Below are 21,279 nucleotides of genomic sequence, written 5' to 3'. Positions count from 1 at the left end.
GATGACAAAAGATGGGAATAGGTAAGACTGGAGGAGTAAGGCAGACACACTAAAACATTGTTGGTGGAGCTGCGAATTGTTAAAACCATTCTGAATTTGGAATGATGGGGAAGGGGGGATGGCCAAAATGCCCAAGTTCTTTGACCTCAAAACTTCATTGTTAAGACACATGTCTGAAGGAGGTTACTAGTAAAAAATAATTGACAATTCAGTGAGCCAGTGTGAGTTCTGGCAGTCTTAGCCTTGTGTGCACTGAAGGTTCTCATTGGATTCTTCAGTGTCTCCTGGCTCTTTGGATTTTGGCTTCCTAATTTGGACTTTGGATTCCAGTGAGATTCGCTTTTGGATTAGCATTTGCAGTCTGGAGACAGGGTTGAATTTAGGGTGTTTTGTAGGTAGTATAAGGACTTAAATTTATGGTTTAACTAAATATATATGAGAATTCTAAGATAATACTGTGGTTGATGATTTTAAAATATTATAGCTCAAGTCAAAATGATTTTTAGAAGCTTTATTTACAAAGAGATTAAGAGTGAAAGTAGAGAAATGTAAGAAGAGAGTAGAGAAAATGTCTAGCCTATCACACTCAATGTTGCTCTGCTGTCTGGAGCAACCAAGGCAGGGCTTGTTAACCCTCAGTGAGAGAACCCTGTGATGTTTTAAACAAAGGTTCTACCCACACAGCCTGCTCCAAGAAAGGGAGGCCTCTCTGGAACCAATCTCTCCAGAAGCTAGGAAGGGAAGGCCAGCTACTCACTCACCAGGAAAAGATCCAAGAGAAGTCCTCCCAGAAACAGTCCAAGAGCCAAAGTCCCAGTCAAAACTTAAAGGAGAAGTCGCAAAGCCAGGCTCCGAGGTCAAAGCCAAGGTCCAAGTCCAAAGCCACTTCCAAGAGACAAGTCACAAGTCGAAACTCCTTAGACAAGAAGTTCAGGACTTTTTATAGTCCCTTTCCCACATCACTTTCTGTCCCTTCCCCTCTTCACAGGGGCCAATCACAGATTCCAAATTGCTTAACACTGCCCAGGGGGGCAGTATCTGTGGGATCCACCTCTCATTCTCTGAAGGTATAAACTCTTATCAAAGGATTCACAAGTTTCTGACTGATTAGGTTAAAAGGGTGGAGCTCTCCAAGTAAGTGGCTGTGAACTTCCTTAGTATTAAGTAAGGGTGTTTTAAATTTTTTGGTTGATTAATTCAAAATAGAATAACTTTGTTTCTTTATATTTTTCCACTTTCACTCTTTCCACTTCTTTGTAAATAAAGCTGCTAAGTCATTTTGACAATATTACTTTAGAATTCTCATATTTAGCATAAAACCTAAATTTAAATTCTCATAATAGAAAAGCAAAGGTATCAGTAAGAATCTATTTTAAAAGAATGCTTCTACTCATGAATGTAAAAGGAATTTCCGGGGGCAGCTGGGTTGCTCAGTGGATTGAGAGCCAGGCCTAGAGACAGGAGGTCTTAGGTTCAAATCTAGCCTCAGCCACTTCCCAGCTGTGTGACCCTGGGCAAGTCACTTGACCCCCATTGCCTAGCCCTTACCACTCTTCTGCCTTGGAGCCAATACACAGTATTTACTCCAAGATGGAAGGTAAGGGTTTAAAAAAAAAAAAAGGAATTTCCTTAAAGACGGCAGTTTATTGACTTGCCCAGACTCATACAGATAAGTATTTGTGACCTATTTTGAACTCAAGTCTTCTTGCTGTCTACTCTGGCACTGTACCATATCCATCTCCCTACCTCCTGGTTTAAGTATCCAGGCTACCTTTGTCTTGGAGAAGGACTCTGGTAGGGGTCATCTCTGCCTAGTTTTGCATACAAGTTACACAAAATTGGAGCCAATTGGTTTTTTAAATGGTAGAATCTACTTGGAAATTCAGCTAGGGCTGGGGAGTTTTTCTTTGGAAGCTCATTGATGGCTTGTACCTTTTTTTTTTCCTCTCAGATTGGATTCCTTCAGTTCTCTAATTTTTGTTCTAACCCTTGGTATTAGATATTTTTGTAAACAGTCGCGTATTTTATTTAAGGAACAGCTAGGTGGCACAGGAGGCAGAGTGACCAGGAGTCAGGAAAACTCATCTTCATGAGTTCAAATCTGGCCTCAATTTGCTAGTTGTGTGACCCTTGGCAAGTCACTTCACTCTATTTGCCTCAGTAAATCAACAGTAGAAGGAAATAGCAAATCATTCCAGTATCTTTGCCAAGAAAACACCAAATGGGATCCCAAAGAGTCAAATATGACTGAAAGAACTGAACAACAAAATTTTATTTATTAGTTTTGTTGGCATATCACGGGGCAAAGTATTTTTTTCCTAATGATTTCTTTAATTTCCTCATCTTCTATGAATTCCCTTTTTTCAGTTTTGATTTTTGACAGTTTGGGTTTCTTCTCTATTTTGAAGTTAGCTAAAATTTTGTCTTTGGTGCTTTTTGTAGCTTAGTTGTTTTTTTGTTTTGTTTTGTTTTGTTTTGAAGCTGTACGTACAATTCACTGATCTGTCTTTTCTCTCTCTCTCTCTTTTTTAAACCCTTACCTTCCATCTTGGAGTCAATACTGTGTATTGGCTCCAAGGCAGAAGAGTGGTAAGAGCTAGGCAATGGGGGTCAAGTGACTTGCCCAGGGTCACACAGCTGGGAAGTGTCTGAAGCCATATTTGGACCTAGGACCTCCCATCTCTAAGGCTGACTCTCCATCCACTGAGCCACCCAGCTGCACCCTCTTTTGTTCTTTTTGGTATTTTCAAAATATAAATGTTCCTCTAAGGAATGATCTGGTAGTGTCCCAAAAGTTTGTGTTACCTCATTATTTTCATTGAAGATGTCTATTATTGCCATGATTTGTTCTTTAACCCACCATTTCTTTAAATTTCTTTGACCTGCCAGTTCCTTATTTAGCATCCATTTAAGTTTTATTCCTTTCTTTAACAGAATTTTATTCATTGTAGTTTTATGGTGTCCCAGTCTAAAATATGTTTAATATTTCTCCTTTTCTGCACTTATTGCATTTTTCTTCCTAGAACATGGTCAGTTTTTGTAATGATGCTTGAACAGCTGAGGAATATGTATGCACTTTCTTATTCTCATTTGGTAATTGTAAGAGCTTTTATATCTACCTTTTCCAACAGATATTCTCGGATCTCCCTTTCTTGTTTACCGTTTTGTTAACTGTCTCTAGTTTTGAAAGTGATATGTTAAGTACCCCAGCCATTATAATGTTGCTATGTATTCACGGTCTATTTCTCATTGAATTTAATATATTTCTACACCAAAACCATTTGTGTGTTCAGGTCATCTTTAAGTAAGAATAACGTCCATGAGAAACGTTCTACACTTACCCCATTTTTTACATTTGTATATTCTTGTCATTTTGTGATCTCCATTGTGACTGTGAAAAATGTGGTTTCAAGACTGTGAATTGCCAAAACTGAAAGTTTCAGCCAAACTGTAAAGATAATTTTAGTGTCTTGATTTTATATTAAAAATCAGTGGTCGCCATGGGAAAATTCCCAAATATGAAAATACCCAAGTCAGCTGGATTTGTATGGAGATTTTAATTAATACAAATGAAGGAATTAAGGGAAGGGAGAGAGACAGAGTAAGAGGAAATAGTAGGAAAGGGCCTAGGCCAAATGGCCTGAGCCTTAAGAGACTAGTCAGTCTTTTCTCTACTCACCACAAGATTTGTCCCAAGCAAAACTCCAGCTAAGTTCAGAGAGCCAGCTCCTCCACACTAACTCCAAAACTCCCACCCCTCTGAACTCCCCCTAAGTTCAGAGAGCCAACTCCTTTTAAAGAGAAATTTCTCTTATGTAACCTCCCCTAAATTTTCACATCTACCAATCACAGTAGACATTTTCCCCAGGATTGACCATTCTTAGTTCACATTCTTCTTTTTTCACCTTCTCTGGGTAGACTAAAACTTCACACCTCTTTTGTTAAGCTTGCCTTTTGTAAGTTGCTTGACCTTTTAGTGATTGATTTAACCTTTAGAGGTACTTAGCACCCTTTTGTAGTAGATCTAAAAATAGACCTAGCTTAAGGTTCTAGCTTTACTATAAGTATGAGTTAGGGACTTTTTCATTGTTCAGTAAGGAATTTTACAACTTTATCTTCCCCTAAGGTACTGTCTGAGCAGGGCAGAGTAATTTTAAAGTTCCCAATACATTCCTGATCAAGTACCTCCATTGTTTAAAATGGGGAATAGCTTAATCAAATCTTATGAAGTAGAGTCTGAGCAGTTTTTAAGATTCACAATCCCCCCTGATGATCATTGGGAGACTAGTATCCCCATTGATCATTTAACCTAATCATCTTGTAGTCCTAAATGCACTTCAAACTACAGATTTATACAATATTCAATTTCTAAGAAGAAATTACACAGTTAGGGGGAAAAAGAAAAGAAAGAAAGCAAAACCAATGTTTTGCTAGGCGCATTGACAGCCAAATTAGGGGCAGTCCCCTTGGCATAAAAGTATACATTTACAATAAATGTTCAATCAAACTTCAGTTCAATCAACCACACCCAAAGTTCATTCTTGATCTTCTTGATGAGTGTAGGTTTTCTGGCATCTTTCTGCAACAGTTCATTCTCTGGATATTCTCTGGATTTAGGAGTCATCAAGCAATCTCAAACAAAAAAAATATTGGATTTTAAATTAAAATGCAATCCCCCCTGAAGTAGGTGTTAAAAAACATCCAGTTCAGCTCAGGATGCAATGTTGAGTTATGGGGTTGCATAAGTTAATTATCAAAAGAAGAGAAAAACAACAAAAAACATAAGGAAAAAATTCAAAATAGGCCCTTGTATAGGTCAAATTTAAAGTAATTTCTATCCCACAAGTCTATAGGACAGAATGCAGCAATATTTCACCTACCCATTTGCAGCCAAGACTACAGGAAGTTGCCATAATATAAGAAGGAAAGGAACTAGAATTCTATTTTGATAGGGAAGCGTCATTCCCTCTTCTCCTTTTTGACATTCTCAGGGATATAGGGAGCCAGCATGATAGTCAAACTTTGTACTTGTATGAGTAGTTCACAAAGAATATAGATACAAGGAAGTCCTACGACTTAACATATGTCAAGCGTCGCAACCTCGAGTCTCACACTAATTTCGACTCCTTCCATATTGGCATAGAAGGTCATCAATCCCACATGGATTGGTTTCATTTTTACCTGTGTGCTCTTTTTGGCACTTTTCAGGTTAAGTCTGTGCTCCTTGTTTTTATCCCATTTTCTAGAATCAGACACAATCATTAATAATAGTCTCATAATATTTTATCAATTAATGGCAGGTTCCCACAGTTTTAAAGCTTTTGGGTATCCCTTGATATTATAGTATTGATAATATAGATATTATATATATATATATATATATATATATATATATATATATAACTTATACTGCTGCAGAAAAATATTGATTGTATTTTTTAGTACAAGAAATGAGAAAAATAAAGAAAAAATCAAATATTTTAATCAAAAGAAAAGAAAAGCAATAATAAAAATAAGAAATAAAATCAGTAATTCAATGTGTCCTCGAAAAAACAGCATCCACTTGTTTCTGATTATCTCCAATGCATGTGATAGGATACAGTCAATCAATCTCAGCAGAGATGAGTTGATGCACGCATGTTGATGAAGCAATGAATCCAAGAATCCTTCTCTCCAACCTTTATAGATGTTGGAGTAGTTAACAATATTTGGAATGGCCCTTCCCAGGAAGGCTGAGTTGTTGAAATTCTTAAAATACACTTTATCTCCTGGGTTCAGGTCATGAAGTGAAAAGCCTAGTGGTCCAGCTTGTACTGCAGCTCCAGATTCATGAAGTTCACATAGTTTGTGCTGTAACTCCTGTATATAGGAAACAATAGTAATATCTCCCCCTAATAGTGATGTATATGCAGGAAAGAAATGTTTAGCCTGTATAGGCGGATGTCCAAAAAGCATCTCAAATGGTGAGATGTATAGGTCTCCTCTAGGCCTGCTTCTGAGATAAAATAGGGCCAGAGGGAGAATTCAGGCCATTTTAAATGTGTCTCACTGCATAATTTCCCAATCATAGTTTCAAGTTCTTTGTTCATCCTTTCCTACTATTTGGAGGGAAGACAAAACTGAAAAAGGTTAATTAATATCAACAAAATCAATAGAGTCTAAGAAGAACCACCTTCATTATATTTGGGACGTTCCTTGGGCACCCCCCTGAAGGACACCCCCCTGAGGGGCATTAGAACTTTGAATATTTTTTGGATGAGCACCATTTCTTATATATTGTTGTTGGGTTTTATCATTTTCTTCATCTGGAACATTGCCATTATTTTCCCAATTCCTATTTCTAAAATTTTGGTTTCTAAAAGTTCTTATTTCTATAGTCATTATAGTTATTTCCATAATTTCTAAAATTCTGGTTTCTGTGATTATCATCATTTCTATAGTTATTATTTCTAAAATTGTTATTAAACTGCGTATTCCTTCCAATAATCTTGAGAAAAGTTCTACATTCTATCATTCTGTGGCCCTTCTTCCCACAGAAGTGGCAGGTTACTGATTTATCTGTGGATTCCTGCAAAGGGGCTATAGTTTCTCCCTTATTTTTCAATTGTCTCCTTAACATTTCAATTTCTTTCCTTAAGTCTTCCACTAACATATTGTGTTCCTCAGGTCTTTTTACACGACCCTTATAAACATAGGTTGGTACTCTCCTCAATTCTTCAAGGTCCATAGAGTCCCAATTAGGACAGCTAGTTTTAAAGTAGTCTTTCACCACTGAACAACAATTCTCAACGAATTGCCTATGTATTTGCCTAATGTCCCTTTCTCTGTATAAATCAAGGTCCATATATGTATTTCCTATGTCAATAAGTCTATCCATAAAATGGGAGGGGGTCTCATCAATTTCTTGTTGGGTTCTTTCAAATTTTGACCATTTTCCAGGTCTATCCGAGCATGCTCTCATAGCTGTCAATAATGCTTCTCTGGCCTGGTTTAGTTTTGTGTGATCTAGTTCAACATTGGGGTTCCAATGTGGATCTTCAGTTGGCCAATAATGTCCTCTTCTACCTCTTTTCTGATTAGCCAGAGAGATATTGTTTTTTTCTCTTTTTGTTAAAAATGTCTCTTAACAAATTCTCTGTATCCATCCAAGTGGGGTTAAAAGTTCTGAATATGTTCTCTAAATTTTTTATAATTAATATTGGTTCTTCCTCAAATGATGGAATATCTTCCTTAAATTTAAATCTTCAGGGTTAAAAGGTGTGTGATGTCTTATAGATACCACGTTTCCATCTTTATTAAAAGTGGGTACTTCCCTTAAAGCAAATAACCTATCTGAATTATTTGGTACTCCTGTTTCTGTTTCTAGGCTTCTTAATCCATTCTCATTGGGGTAGGTATGAGAAAAAGAAGGTTTGGGCACATTGAGGGAGAGGGTTTGTTGTTGTCCCATAGTGCCAGAAGGATCAGAGGTGTTAGGGTTGGATGAATGAGTAGGGTGTGAACTTAAGGTGGAGGCATTAGGATGGTCAGTATGGGTGGGGTGTGAACTCAGGGTGGAGGAGGTAGGGTCAGAAGCATGGGTGGGGTGTGAACTTAGAGTGGAGGGTGTGGGATAGGAAGCATGGGCAGGGGGACAGGTGGGTTGGTTTGGAACAGGGTTTTCTGAGGCTGAGGGGGTAGGGGTAGGGGTGGGTTGGTTAGGAGAAGGGGGTTCTGAAGCTGAGTTGGCAGGTGGAGCAGTGGGTTGACTAGGAGGGTTAGTGTTTTTCATAAAAGCTATGAGTTCCCCCACACTTTTCTCTAACAACTCAAGCTGAGTATTTAGTTCAGCATTTTGTTGAATATTAGAAGGAGCAATTGGTTGGTTTGACTGAGAAATGAGTTTTTTAAGGAAATACAATATTACAGCTAAAACAATCAAAACCTCATGGGAAAGTAGTATGTCAATTAGACTTTGCCATAAGCTCCATGGGATGAGCCATTTCAGAGAGACAAAGGATTCTATATTTACAAGTTTGGTCATGGAGCTGATGAGCCAGTTGTTAAGTACATTATGAAGTGGCTGTATCCACATATTTCTAAAGTAAACACATGGGGAGCAGGACTGGGCCAAAAGCTTTCCCCAGGTTTCCCTTAATCCTAATCTAGGCAGTTGTTCCCTAAAGGAAAGGGTATTTAGAAACAGCTCTCCTAGCCAGGACCTTAGGGCCCTGTTGCTAAGATTTAAAACAGCTGTGTTCTATTTAATTTAAGGAGAAATCGAAATGTTTTTTACTCACCCGCTCTTGCAGCTGTGTTTTGAAGCCGAGTTAGCACGTTTAAAAAGATTGACTGACAGAGCAAGTAATAAAGAGAGAAAGAGATTTCACAGAAGTTTTTTGAGAGTTCTTGTTACAAAAAATAGCAAGTTCTTCCACCTTTATCTTTTCCTTTGAATGTTCCTTTTTCCTTACTTTCCACCCCCACCCCCCCACCCCCGGTTAAAAAACAATATGGAACCAAGCTACCCCCAGGTTCTTTTTTCTTTTTCCCCTTATAGAAGCCAGTGGAAGTTTAAAGGATCACTCGTCCATTCTCTTCCTATTAAAATGTTCCTACATAATTATGATCATCTTGCCTGTTACCATTGTTTATTTTTTTTTGAAAATTTTATTTAATTAATTTAGAATATTTTTCCATGGTTACAAGATTCATGCTCTTTCCCTGTTTTCCCCCCAAACCCCTCCCATAGGTGAATTCCTCTGGGTTTTACATGTGTCATTGATCAAGACCCATTTCCATACCAGTAATATTTGAACTAGGGTGATCATTTAGAGTCCATATTCCCATCGACCCTTGTGATCGAGCAGTTGTTTTTCTTCTGTTTCTATTCCTACAGTTCTTCCTCTGAATGTAGATAGTATTCTTTCTTATAAGTCCCTCAGAATTGTCCTTGATCACTGCATTGCTGCTAGAAAAGAAGTCCATTACATTTGATTGTACCAGTGTATCAGTCTCTGTGTACAATGTTCTCCTAGTTCTGCTCCTTTCACTCTGCATCAATTCCTGGAGGTCATTCCAGTTCACATGGACCTTTACCATTGTTTAAATTAGTTTACTTGAATAGGTTTCCCTTATCTCCTATGCTTGTATTTCAGAGATTCTGCCAATCTCTGATCTTTCAGGAATACTTATCCCTATTCTACAAATAGAATAGAATACTATACACATTTCTTACCTAGCTGAATCATATTCAGTTTTATAGGGTTTGTAATCCTTGGTTGTAAGTCTATCTGCTGCCTCTTAGAATATCATACTTCAAGATTTTCTCTCCTTCTTAGTAGTTGCAGCATAGTCTTATGTGAGCCTGGGGACTTCGATTCAATTTCTAGCTGCTTATGGTACTTTTTCTCTTTGACCTGGATGCTCTGGATGTTGGCCCTGATATTCCTGGGAGTTTTCCATTTAAGGTTTCTTTCAGGAGAGGACTAGTCCATCCTTTTTGTTTTCACTTTGCTTCCTCATAATAGATCTGAGAAATTTTCTGTGTATGATTTCTTGAGATATATTAAGTTTTTTGTTTGTGGTTTTCAGGGAGTTCAACAATTCTTAAGTTGTCCATTTTCCAGGTCAGTTGTTTCTGGTATCAGATAGCTAACATTTTCTCCCTTTCTCCCCCTAATCTTTTGACTGTGTTCTAATATTTCCTGTTGCCTAATAGAGTTCACTATTTGGGAAATATTTCCATCTTTTGTTTCATTGTTAATTTTTTTTTCACTCCAGAGTTCTTTTTTCAGTTCTCAGGTTCTTTTTTTTATGCCGTGCTCTATTTCTTCCAGACTTTCTCATTGTCTTGGGATCAGGTTGATTTTTTTTTTCCCTGAGACTTTATTCATACATGTCTTGGGGGCCTCCCTTCTAGGTTTGCCAGAATATGCTGTCGGGTTCTGTACTTTCTTCTCTTTTCTCATCTCTCTAGCCTTAGTTCTTAGACTGGAACTTGAAGCGAGAATCCAACTGCTTTGTCCTGTGTTCCTGGATAGGCTGGGCAGTCCTTTTCCCATCATAGCCCCTGGACTGGAAGCCCCCTCTCTATTGTCCTAGCAGTTTTGAGGACCAACAGAGAAAGCTCTGCCTGTATTAGGAATCCCTGGCTTCTGGCTGCTAGCAAGTGCCTTTCAAGTTCCCTGCGGGGGCTTCTTTGACTTGGTACTAAACTGATCATGGCTTTGGCTGTGGCTCTGACCCTGACTGCCTGAGCACTTGGGCACTGCCTGCTTGGGGCTGCAGCTCTGACCCCGACTGCCTGGGCACTGCCCGCCTGCGGCTGGGGCTCTGACCTTGACCCTGGCTGCCTGGGCACTGCCAGGCTTCCAAGGATCAGGGATGTCATGGGGCCTCCTTTGGCTTCTCACTTCCATTTGATGTGGAAGGTCTCTCAGACATCCCCAGGACCAAGGTGAGGCCCCCTGTATCTCCCCTGCTGAGTCCGGGGGCCTCATGCTGTCCGGACACCCGGGTGATTTCTCTCTTCCCTGCAGCTCTGCCTTCAGAGGCCTCTGCCTGTCCCCAGGATCTGTGCCCAGTGGGAGAGGAGGTGGGGAGAGAAGAGATGTCTCCAAAGCTCCCGACCTCGGGACACCAGGTGAGCTCGGGCTTCTCCCCTTATGGATGCAAGTGTGGAAACAGCCCCTTTAGCTTCCCTCCCATCTGGTTATTCAGACTTGTTTTGGCCAGAGGCTCAGGTGTTCTCTTGGCAGCTCAGGCCATTGGAACTGGCCTGAGTCAGGGCTGATCAGGCCTTACAGATAGGCATGGTGGTGGGCACGGTGGCAGGCCGGAATCTCAGGGCTCCGGAGCCTGGCAGAGCCTTGGAGGTACCGTGTACAGGAGAGAATGCAGAGGGGAGAGCTGTGCCCGGCTCTGCTCTTGACCTCCCCTGTGAGCCCCGCTCAGGACGCGTCTGGCCTTGCAGGAGTCGCTGACGTTCCGGGACGTGGCGGTGCTCTTCACGTGGGACGAGTGGCGCCGCCTGGGCCCCGCGCAGAGGAGCCTCTACCGCGAGGTGATGCTGGAGACCTTCGAGCACCTCGTGGCCCTGGGTGAGGCCCAGCATCCACCCAGAGGGGACCTAGGCAGGGAGGGGGAGAGCGCATGGGGAGGAGGATCCCAGGAGCCGGGGAAGGTCTCAGCCCATCCTGGTGGGGTCCAGCCCCTCCGTCCTCAGCCTCCAGGCTCCCTGGGGTCAAGGGTTCTCCGTCTGGCCTGGGGCCCCCGGAGCCTCAGGTGGGTGGGAGAAGGCCCTCTCCTCTGGACCCCTCAGAGGCCTTTTCTCCCCTGAGAGAAAGGGTGCAAGGGGATCGCACCGCAGAACTCCCTTCTCTGCCACCTTCAGGGCTTCCAGGCTTCAGGTCGGATGTGATCTCCCGCCTAGAGAGAGCTCTGTGGATGGGCCGGGGGCCCGGTGAGTGACCCACGGGGCAGCCAGGGGGATGGAGGGGAGCCACCCTCACGCCTTGCTCATGGCTGTAGCCGAGGGCTCCTCCCCGGAAGCCCCCGAGACTCCCGGAGCCCCGGCCTGGCCCCTCTCGCGGGGGCACAGAGAGCTGCCCAGTTTGTGCCCATTGTTGGGGCCCAGAGCCAGGCCCAGCATGGAGCTGCTCTGCCCCCCCCCCCCCAGGTCTCCCCTCTCACCTGGCCCTTCTTCATCTCCTCCCCAGAGAAGTCGGTGGAGGACTGCGGGAGCTGCCCAGGGGTGCAACACGGGCCGGCATTGGGGCTGCCCCAGCGTCCCGCCCAGTTTCACAACTACCTGGTGGAATGCTTGCAACCCTCCTGGGGTACAAGGGGTTATTTCTCCATCTTTACAGATGAGGAAACTGAGGCAGTGAGTTCAGTGACTTGCCCAGGGTCACATGGCAGGGATGTATCTGAGGCTGGATTTGAACTCAGGTCCCCGGCTTTGTGCCTGTGGCCTCCCTGGCTCCAAGCTCTCCTGTGGCAAGTCTCGGGGCCTCCGGGGTGGGGGGGGGGCCTCGGTGGGATGAGCGGTTGGGGGCGCTGCGCAGGCTGAGAGGGGACAGTGCGGTCAGCAGCCACTGAGTCCTGCCGGGCTGACCGTGGGGGTGAGGCAGCCCCTTCCCCCCGGAGCCCCCCAAGTGGCCGAGGCTCCCTGCCAGCCTCCCCCGTGTCCTTCCCCGCCACATCGCAGCCCGCTGGCCGGCAGAGTCGGAGGAGGCTTCGGGGTTGGAGCCGGCCCGGAGCCGGAGGGAGGCTCTGGTCCAAGCGGGCCTCAGACCCTTCCCAGCCGGGGGAGCCTGGCTGAGCCCCTCACCCGAGGCCCCGGCCCGGCCCCCGCGGGTTCTTTTCCAAGCCTTCCCCTCCCCCCTTCCGACAGCAAGAGGGAGTCTTGGGCACAGCAGAAGCCAGCAGCCCCCGGATAGCCCTTCCCTCCCTCTGGAGCCCTTCCGGGTGAAGCGGCTGACCCTGGCGGCGGGGGGGAGGGGCACACAGCAGGGAAGAGACGGCCCCGCCCCTGGCCGTCCTGGGCTCCTCAGCTATTGGCCACAGAAGAGGCCAGTAAAATCCGCCTGCCGGGGATTCTGGGAAAGAGCCTGAAGCCTGCTGAGGCCCATCCCGGAAGGCTGCTGGCAGGCGCTCTCCTAGAGAAGGGAGGAGTGCCCCATATGAGGTGATACAAAGAATAACTTTTGGATAAAAGCTCCTGTTATTCTCCGGAAACAGAGGCAGCACTGCAAGAAGCCTCTGGGGGGAAGAACGCCCAGTGCCACGAGTGGTCATCCCGACAAGGACGTGCCTCTCCTTGGGCCACGATCAGAGCCATCCTGGCCAATGTCGCCATTTTCCAGAGGGGGAAACTGAGGCAGGCGGGGTGGCCATGTGTGGGAGCCACAGGCAGGTCTGAGGCCCTGACCCAGAGGGCCATCCTGGAGTTCAAAAAAGTAAAAAGGGGGAAAAGAGGTTCTGAAATCCAACCAGAAAAGCTTGTAAGTGCTTTTGGAGAGGCCCAATAGAATTCACTTCCAGTCCTTGTTTGCCATTTCTCCCTCTGTCCCACAGGCTGGAACCTCATTCTGGTCTTCTTGGCAGCCTTCCTAGGGTGGAGGGGCCATTCCCTCCTCCAGCTAGTTTTGGGGAGGCGACAACCAAGAAGTGACTTGCCCAGGGTCACACAGTGAGGAAGCCCCTGGGGCTGGATTAGAACTCAGGACCAGTGTCTTCCAGGCTCTAAGCCCAGGACTACAGGTCCCCCCTCTACTGTCTGGTACAGTCTTCTTCCTCCCTCTGGCCTTTTGGTCTTCTTTCTTGATGGAAAAATCAGACTCAAACACCCCTATACAGAGGGGTTCTTTCTCCTTCCAGATGCAGCAATGACATGTGTTTTGCCTCTTTCAGGTTCTTTTCCTGATGAAATACCTGAAACCAAAGTTCCAGGGCCAAACCAGGGCATTTCTGAGGGACCATCATCCAAGGAAAGACTGCAGGAGGTGGGGTCCCACCAGCGGAGCCTAGGAAGAGGGGGAACTGGGGTATCCCTCTACAGAAGAGAATGGGACCTGGGGTGTCCCTCTAGAGAAAAGGAAGCAATCAGGGTATCCCTCTAGAAAAGAGAAAGAGAACCTGGGAACTGGGGTGTTTCTAGAACCTGGGAGAGGGCCCCGGAAGGAAGATACTTTGGTCTGATTATAATCCATTCATGAGAAATTGGGAGGAGGGGGAAGAGTTAAGTCCTCATAAATATAATGTATTTGAGGAGGCATCACTCATCTACTAGAGAATGTTTTTTTTTTTAATAGTATTTTATTTGATCATTTCCATGCATTATTCATTAAGACAAAGATCATTTTCTTTTCCTCCCTCCCACCCCCCTGTAGCCGACGCGTGATTCCACTGGGTATCACATGTGTTCTTGATTCGAACCCATTGCCATGTTGTTAGTATTTGCATTAGAGTGTTCATTTAGAGTCTCTCCTCTGTCATGTCCCCTCAGCCACTGTAGTCAGGCAGTTGCTTTTCATCGGTGTTTCTACTCCCTCAGTTTGTCCTCTGCTTATGGATAGTGTTTTTCCTCCTAGATCCCTGCAGATTGTTCAGGGACATTACACCGCCACTAATGGAGAAGTCCATTACGTTCGATTATACCACAGTGTATTAGTTTCTGTGTACAATGTTCTCCTGGTTCTGCTCCTCTCGCTCTGCATCACTAGAGAATAAGTTTTTGACAAGAAGGGATAAGAGAAAGCCCTCCATTAAAGAACATTCCTTGCTTAACAGCAGGAAGGTGGAATAGTAGATGGAGCTCTAGACCCTAGAGTGCTAGAAAGACTTGTCCAAGTTCAGCTTTATACACTTACAAGCTATGTGATCTTGGGCGAGTCATTTCACCTCTACCTTGGTCTCCTCATCTGTAAAATGGGAATATTATAGTTACCTCCCAAAGTTGTTATGAGGATAAAATGAGATGCTTGTAAGGAACTTTGTCAGTCTTTAAGGGCAACATATATGCTAGCTATTATTATCAGATTATATATTATTATATATATATTATATATATATAATATATATATATAATATATATATATTAGAAAGAATCACCAAATATACTATTGAATATAGAAAAGCCTTTAGTCAATGGATAAGATTAAATCAGAGAGCTCCCATTGGAAAGAAACCCTTTTAATGAATCTTGGCAAACTTTAAGCCAAAGTTTTTTACTTCTGCCTACCAGAAAATTCATACCAGAGATATAACTTTTGAATGTGATAAATGTGAGAACATCTTTTTAATAATAATTCTTGCCTTCTCTTGCAGCAAGGAACTCCTTCTAGAGACAAACCCAATAAATGGAATGAATGTGGGAAAGCCTTTAGCCAGAATGCACTTTTTATGTGTCATGAGAGAGTTCTTTCAGGGGAGAAACCCTGTAAAATTAAAGAATGTGGGAAAGCTTTTTGCCCCTTGGGAAGCCCTAATGATTATAAGAGAATGTATTCTCAAAAGAAACTCCATATTTCTAATGAAAGCTGGAAAATTTTTACTCTACATCCAAGAGTTCCCTCTGCAAAGGAACCTTTTTATTGTAACGAATGTGGAAAAGCCTTTAGATGGAGGTGCAAACTTAATACACATCAGAGAATCCATACTGGAGAGAAACCCTTTGAATGTAAAGAGTGTGGAAGAGCTTTCCGTGACAAATCTTACCTGCTACTACATCAGAGAATTCATACTGGAGAGAAACCCTTTGAGTGTAGTGAATGTGGGAAAAATTTCAGCCTGAAGTCATCACTTATTTTACATCAGAAAATTCACACTGGGAAGAAACTCTTTGAATGTAACGAATGCAGGAAAGCCTTTCATTATAAGTGTTGCCTTACTCTCCATCAGAGAATTCATACCAGAGAAAAACCCTTTGAATGTAATGAATGTGGAAAAGCCTTCATGTGGAAGACCCAACTTAATAAACACAAGAGGATTCACATTGTAGAGAAACCCTTTGAATCTGATAACTGTATAAAAACTTTCAGTCTGAAAGGAATCCTTACTGAACATCAGAGAATTCCTATGGAAGAAAAACGATTTGAATGTAATGAATGTGACAAAGCTTTTAGATGGCAGTGTAAGCTTACTGCACATCAGAGAATTCATACTGGAGAGAAACCCTTTGAATGTAGAGAATGCAGGAAAACCTTCCATGAGAAATCATGCCTTACTCTACATCAGAGAATTCATACTGGCGAGCAACCTTTTGAATGTGATGAATGTAGAAAAAACTTCAGCCAGAGGTCATCACTCATTTTACACCAGAGAATTCACACTGGAGAAAAACCATATGAGTGTAATGAATGTGGTAAATCCTTCATGTGGAAGAGTCAATTTAATAAACACAAGAATATTGCAAATGGAAAGAAATCCTTTGAATGTAGTGTATGCAGGAAAATTTTCCATGACAAATCTCACTTTACTGTACATCAGAGAATTCATACTGGAGAAAAGCCTTTTGAGTGCAGAATGTGGGAAGAACTTTAGCCAGAGATCATCGCTCATTTCACATCAGAGAAATCATATTACAAAGAAACTCTTTGAATGTAATGAATATAGGAAAGCCTTCTGTGACAAGTCCCACCTTACTGTACACCAGAGAATTCATACTGGAGAAAAACCTTTTGAATGTAAGGAATGTGGGAAAACTTTTAGCCAGAGTTCCTCACTTAGTTCACACCAGAGAATTCACTCAGGAGAGAAGCCCTTTGAGTGTAATGAATGTGGGAAGGCCTTTCGGGACAAATCTCATCTTACTGTACATCAGAGAATTCATACTGGAGAGAAACCCTTTGAGTGTAAGGAATGTGGGAAAAACTTCACCCTGAGATCATCACTTAGTTCACATCAGAGAATTCACACTGGGAAGAAGCCTTTTGAATGTAATGAATGCGAAAAAGCCTTCCGAGACAAATTTCACCTTATTGAACATCAGAGAATTCATACAGGAGAGAAACCCTTTGAGTGTAAGGAATGTGGCAAAACCTTCCAAAACAAATATCAGCTTTCTGTACACCAGAGCACTCATACTGGACAGAAACCTTTTGTCTGTATTGAATGTAAGAAAACTTTCATATCAAAGAGTCAACTTAATAAACACAAGAGAATTCACACTGGTGAGAAACCCTTTGAATGTGATAACTGTGGAAAGGCCTTCACTCGCAAGGACCACCTTACTGAACATCAGAGGATTCATACTGGTGAAAAACCGTATGAGTGTGCTGAATGTGGGAAAAACTTCAGCCAAAGGAAATCCCTTACATTCCATCATAGAATTCATTCTGGAGAAAGGCCTTTTGAGTGTACTGAATGTGGGAAAAACTTCAATTATAAGAAGTCCTTTCTTTTTCATCAGAGAACTCATATGGGAGAAAAACCCTTAGAGTGTAATGAATGTGGAAAATCCTTCCATAACAGATCTCAGCTTGTTGTTCATCAAAGAATTCATACTGGAGAGAAACCCTTTGGGTGTCATGAATGTGGGAAAGCATTCTACAATAAATCTCAGCTTAATGTACATCTGAGAACACATACTGGAGAGAAACCCTTTAAGTGTAATGAATGTGAGAAAGCCTTCCATCACAAATCTCAGCTTGTTGCACATCAGAGAATTCATACTGGAGAGAGACCCTTTGAATGTAATGAATGTGGAAAAGCTTTCCACAACAAATCTCAGCTTACTGTACATCAGAGAATTCATACTGGAGAAAAACCATATAAGTGTAATGAATGTGGGAAAAGTTTCAGCCATAGAAAATCATTCATTTTCCATCTGAGAATTCACACTGGAGAGAAACCATATGAGTGTAATGAATGTGGGAAAGCTTTCCACAACAAATCTCACCTTACTGTACACCAGAGAATTCATACTGGAGAAAAACCATATGAGTGTAATGAATGTGGTAAAAAATTTAGCCTGAGTTCATCCCTTACTAAACATCAGAGAATTCATACTGGAGAAAAACCCTTTGAGTGTAATGAATGTGGGAAAAACTTCAGCCGGAAGTCATCACTTATTTTACATCAAAGGATCCACACGGGAGAAAAACCCTTTGAGTGTAATGAATGTGGAAGAAACTTCAGCCAGAGGTCATCACTGGTTTCACATCAGAGAACTCATACTGGAGAAAAACCCTTTGAGTGCAATGAATGTGGCAAAAATTTCACCCGAAGGTCCTTACTTAGCAAACACAAAACCATTCATACAGGAGAGAACCCCAAGTAATATGATAAATGTGGGAAAGCTTTGCCATGCAGAGTTAGTAAAGGAGAATTTATGCTGGAGGGGAGGCTTGAAACCTTTGAAACAGAGTTCATGCTTGACTTGTTATCAGAGACCTCCTATTGACAAATTTGAAAAACAGCAAATGCAGAAAAGTCTTCAGCCAAACTGGATGCTTTACTGACTGTCTGAGAGTGTGTGGTGAGAAATCCCCTAGGGCAATAAAATGCAGGGAGGTCTTTGGTACTAATGAACACTTTAGAAGGCTCAGACAATTCCCACAGAAGAAAAAGTCATGAATACAGTAACCATGGGATGATTTTCATGGCATATAGTTCCTTCTTATTTAATAGCATAGACTTGGTGCTGGAGATGAGTTGCAGCAATGTGCTAATGGTGGGAGCCTCCTAACAGCTGGCTGCCATTTGTTTGATGCTGGAGTGCCAAGATCACTGACTTGGTCACAAGCCACACTACTTTGTGGTGTTTTGAGAGAGGCAAATAATGATTTTCTTTGTTTCTCCTGAACTCTAAGCAGTTTCTACTGGTTACCACCAGATGGCAGTGGAGTCGTACTGGTTAGCACATCTCCAACAATTATCTGAAAAAACGTCTTTTATTTTTAACTCCCAGGCATAAGTTATAGGCATTCAGATGCATAAGAAACCTCAGTCTGAAAGGTTTATATATTGTTGTTTTTTTAAACCCTCACCTTCCATCTTGGAATCGATACTGTGTATTGGTTCCAAGGCAGAAGAGTGGTAAGGGCTAGGCAAATGGAGGTTAAGTGACTTGCCCAAGGTCACACAGCTGGGAAGTGTCTGAGGCCAGATTTGAACTCAGGACCTCCCGTCTCTAGGCCTGGCTCTCAATTCACTGAGCTACCCAACTGCCCCCTTGTATATTGTTTTTTAACATAGTCACAAAAACCATCAGAGCAAAATGGGAAATATATTTGTGCATTAAATACTTTCTTCTTTCATTAATTTATTTATGTTTCATAATAAGTTTTATTGATGCCTTTTTCCCCCCATCATGCTCATTTCTCCACAAAGCTTTACCCCACTCCATCTGCTTCTCATAAAAGTCTGGTGTCCAGCATCGATGCCAATTTATAACAATAGGAACAGTGATTCAATAGGCAAGTTCTAGTGAATAGGCAGATTTAAGATAGAGAAATACAAATTATCCTCACCATATGAAAAAAACATGAAAAATCTCTATGATTCTAAAATGTCTGAGATTCTTTTCAACACTCATAGATTTCTCAAATATTTTTAATGGTGAAAAGATCTGATGTTGGCGTGGTTATGTCAAAAAGAGGCATGCTTTTATGCTGCTTGTGGAGTTGTGAATTATTTGAATGACGCTACTAAAAATATTCCATGTAAAACTCCTAAAATATTACATATTTTCTTAGTTATAAGTCACTCTTTCCCTTCCTTCCAAAAATATCATTGATAACTTTTGTACATCATGTTCATTTCCCATCATATTTCCTCCCTATCTCCTATAAGGGACTTTCTTTTTACAGATGGAAAAGAGTTAATGGTTGGGCTACACCACTGTGACAAAAATAATATGACTTTAGTTTACACAGTTGGTGCTTTGCCAATGGAAATCCCAAGGAACGACTTTTGGGCCCTATGCACAATAGTAACATTAATTTGGAGGGACAAAAGGTCTAGAAGAATAGAGGAATTAATGGGGGATCAAATGTAGGAATGAAGGAGACATAGTCCTTCTAGACCCAAACTATATACCAGAGTAGTCTAAGTCATCAAAAGTATTTGGTACTGATTTAAAAAGCATATCAGTGGAACAGATGAGAGAAGACAGAATCAGAACCAGTTAACATTCGTAGCTATTAGTGGGGCCAGTTAAGCTATGACCCCCAAGTCAAACCATGGTGTACTATGGGTACCATGACTTTATTTTCAATATGCATAATGATATATTTGTTATTTAGGGTTTTATGATTGTAAATACCTTCCATTGGTCTTTCTGTTTGCTTCATTTGCTCATTCATTACTTATTAGACATGATTTTATAATCTCTTCCTCAAACTGTTCCTCCATAAACCAAAAAGACTGATTATAAGCATGCACAGCACAGCACAACGCATTCCCAGACTGACCACGTGACCAAATGTATGCCCATCTGCATTCTAAGTTTGGCACCTTTCCAGCAGGAAGTGAGTGATGTGTTTCATCTTTAGTCTTGTGACATTGCATTGATTCTTCCTTTACGTAAATGCATTGATTTTGCTTGTTAGAGCAAAATCAGGAGAACCACATCTGGACATTGCTAGATTAATGAGTAAGGCTCCTCCTCTAGTCATAGGCTCTTGTGAAGATTGTTTTTCTGCTAGATAAAGCTCCCCTCTCCCACCATCTAATAAGCATTCCTATATAGAATCCCAAGGTAAACCTCTAAGGGCAGACCGTGAGCCAAGGGCCATTGCTCTCTCATTGGACAGCCTCATATCCTAATGCTATCTCCTGGCAATGGCCACGTCATTCCGAGACTTCAAGAATTCCCTTGAACCATGGTACCCATACTCAACTGTGCAAGCCTGGATAAATTTGCTTCTTTCCCCCCCTTATGCCCCTAAGGTAGATGAGGTCTCCTGCTGGTTCTGGAGTTATGGTTTGATAGATTTATCTACTTGGGTCCAAAACGATGCCCCACACCAGAGTTTACAAATGCGATGTCAGCGTTCCTTGTTAACATAACTTTCCTAGGGACAGGGGAAATGAATGTTCCATTCCTTTCCCCTTTATCCCCTATAATATATTATATACTCTCAAGGACCCTAAACTATAGTTTGGGGAGTGAAGGAAGCATACTTTGCTTTTCTAACAAGGGTTACCATAGCACTCCAAGGAGTAGTGTGAAGTGCAGCTGTGCCCTTTCCTGTAAAAAAGGTGAAAGTTGAGAAGCCATCTTTGGAGCCCCACTCCTGTGAACTCATTTGTCATCGATCTAGAGCTTTGCAGCATCTCAGTCTACTAGGACTCTCTTCCTGAATCTTCAACTGACTGGATGGAATGTACTCTTCAAAATCTGATGTGGATACGTGTCTTGGCCATGGGGTCTTGCTTTCCCCTCCCTGTAGCATGGACACTGATTGACTAAAAATAGTCACTCATTTGGAGAGGCATTTGCTGCCAAGTATAGAAATAAAATGGGTATTTAACAGGATCTATTCTTTTTGTTTTAATGAAGGAATCTTAGAGACCTAGACAAACAGCACTGATTCACTAGCCAAGTGTACAATAAACCCAGGACCATAAACTGCTTATGGAAGAACTTCTTCTTTGGTAACAACTTTTGGGAAAACTGGAAATCCTTTAGCAGAAGATAGAGCTGGAGTAATACTTGGGCCACATACTACAATGCCTTCTAAATGGATATTAGCTAAATGTCGTATCATAAAGAAATAGAAGAGAAATACCTTTTAACAGTTAATGTAGCATAATAGTTTAAAAAAATTTTAACCTTACCTTTTGTCTTAG

The 21,279-nt window shown here is 42.1% G+C and overlaps 2 protein-coding genes across 2 annotated transcripts in view; both read left to right on the top strand.

Moving 5' to 3' along the window:
- LOC130459025 (uncharacterized) overlaps positions 1-14,862 on the top strand; it is a 30,290-nt gene extending 15,428 nt beyond the window's left edge. Inside the window, exons 2-5 of the mRNA XM_056826240.1 lie at positions 10,432-10,624; positions 10,955-11,081; positions 11,375-11,443; positions 11,700-14,862. Coding sequence (XP_056682218.1) covers positions 10,432-10,624; positions 10,955-11,081; positions 11,375-11,443; positions 11,700-12,052 — 742 coding nt within the window. The 3' untranslated portion in view covers positions 12,053-14,862. The remainder of the gene's footprint in view (positions 1-10,431; positions 10,625-10,954; positions 11,082-11,374; positions 11,444-11,699) is intronic.
- Positions 14,863-15,272: 410 nt separating this feature from the next.
- On the top strand, positions 15,273-21,058 carry LOC130453977 (zinc finger protein 260-like). The gene has a single exon (XM_056796436.1). It carries the CDS (start codon positions 15,587-15,589, stop codon positions 17,762-17,764), a length of 2,178 nt encoding a protein of 725 aa, XP_056652414.1. The 5' UTR covers positions 15,273-15,586; the 3' UTR covers positions 17,765-21,058.
- Positions 21,059-21,279: the final 221 nt, after the last annotated feature.

The sequence above is a fragment of the Monodelphis domestica genome, chromosome 4 (assembly GCF_027887165.1).
Source record: "Monodelphis domestica isolate mMonDom1 chromosome 4, mMonDom1.pri, whole genome shotgun sequence".
NCBI lineage: Eukaryota > Metazoa > Chordata > Mammalia > Didelphimorphia > Didelphidae > Monodelphis > Monodelphis domestica.
Note: the sequence above shows the minus strand (reverse complement) of the source record. Positions and strands in the feature narration are given on the sequence as shown.

Coding starts and splice junctions, on each gene's coding strand:
- LOC130453977 (XM_056796436.1), top strand. CDS start 15,587: ATGAATGTGACAAAGCTTTTAGATGGCAGTGTAAGCTTACTGCACATC.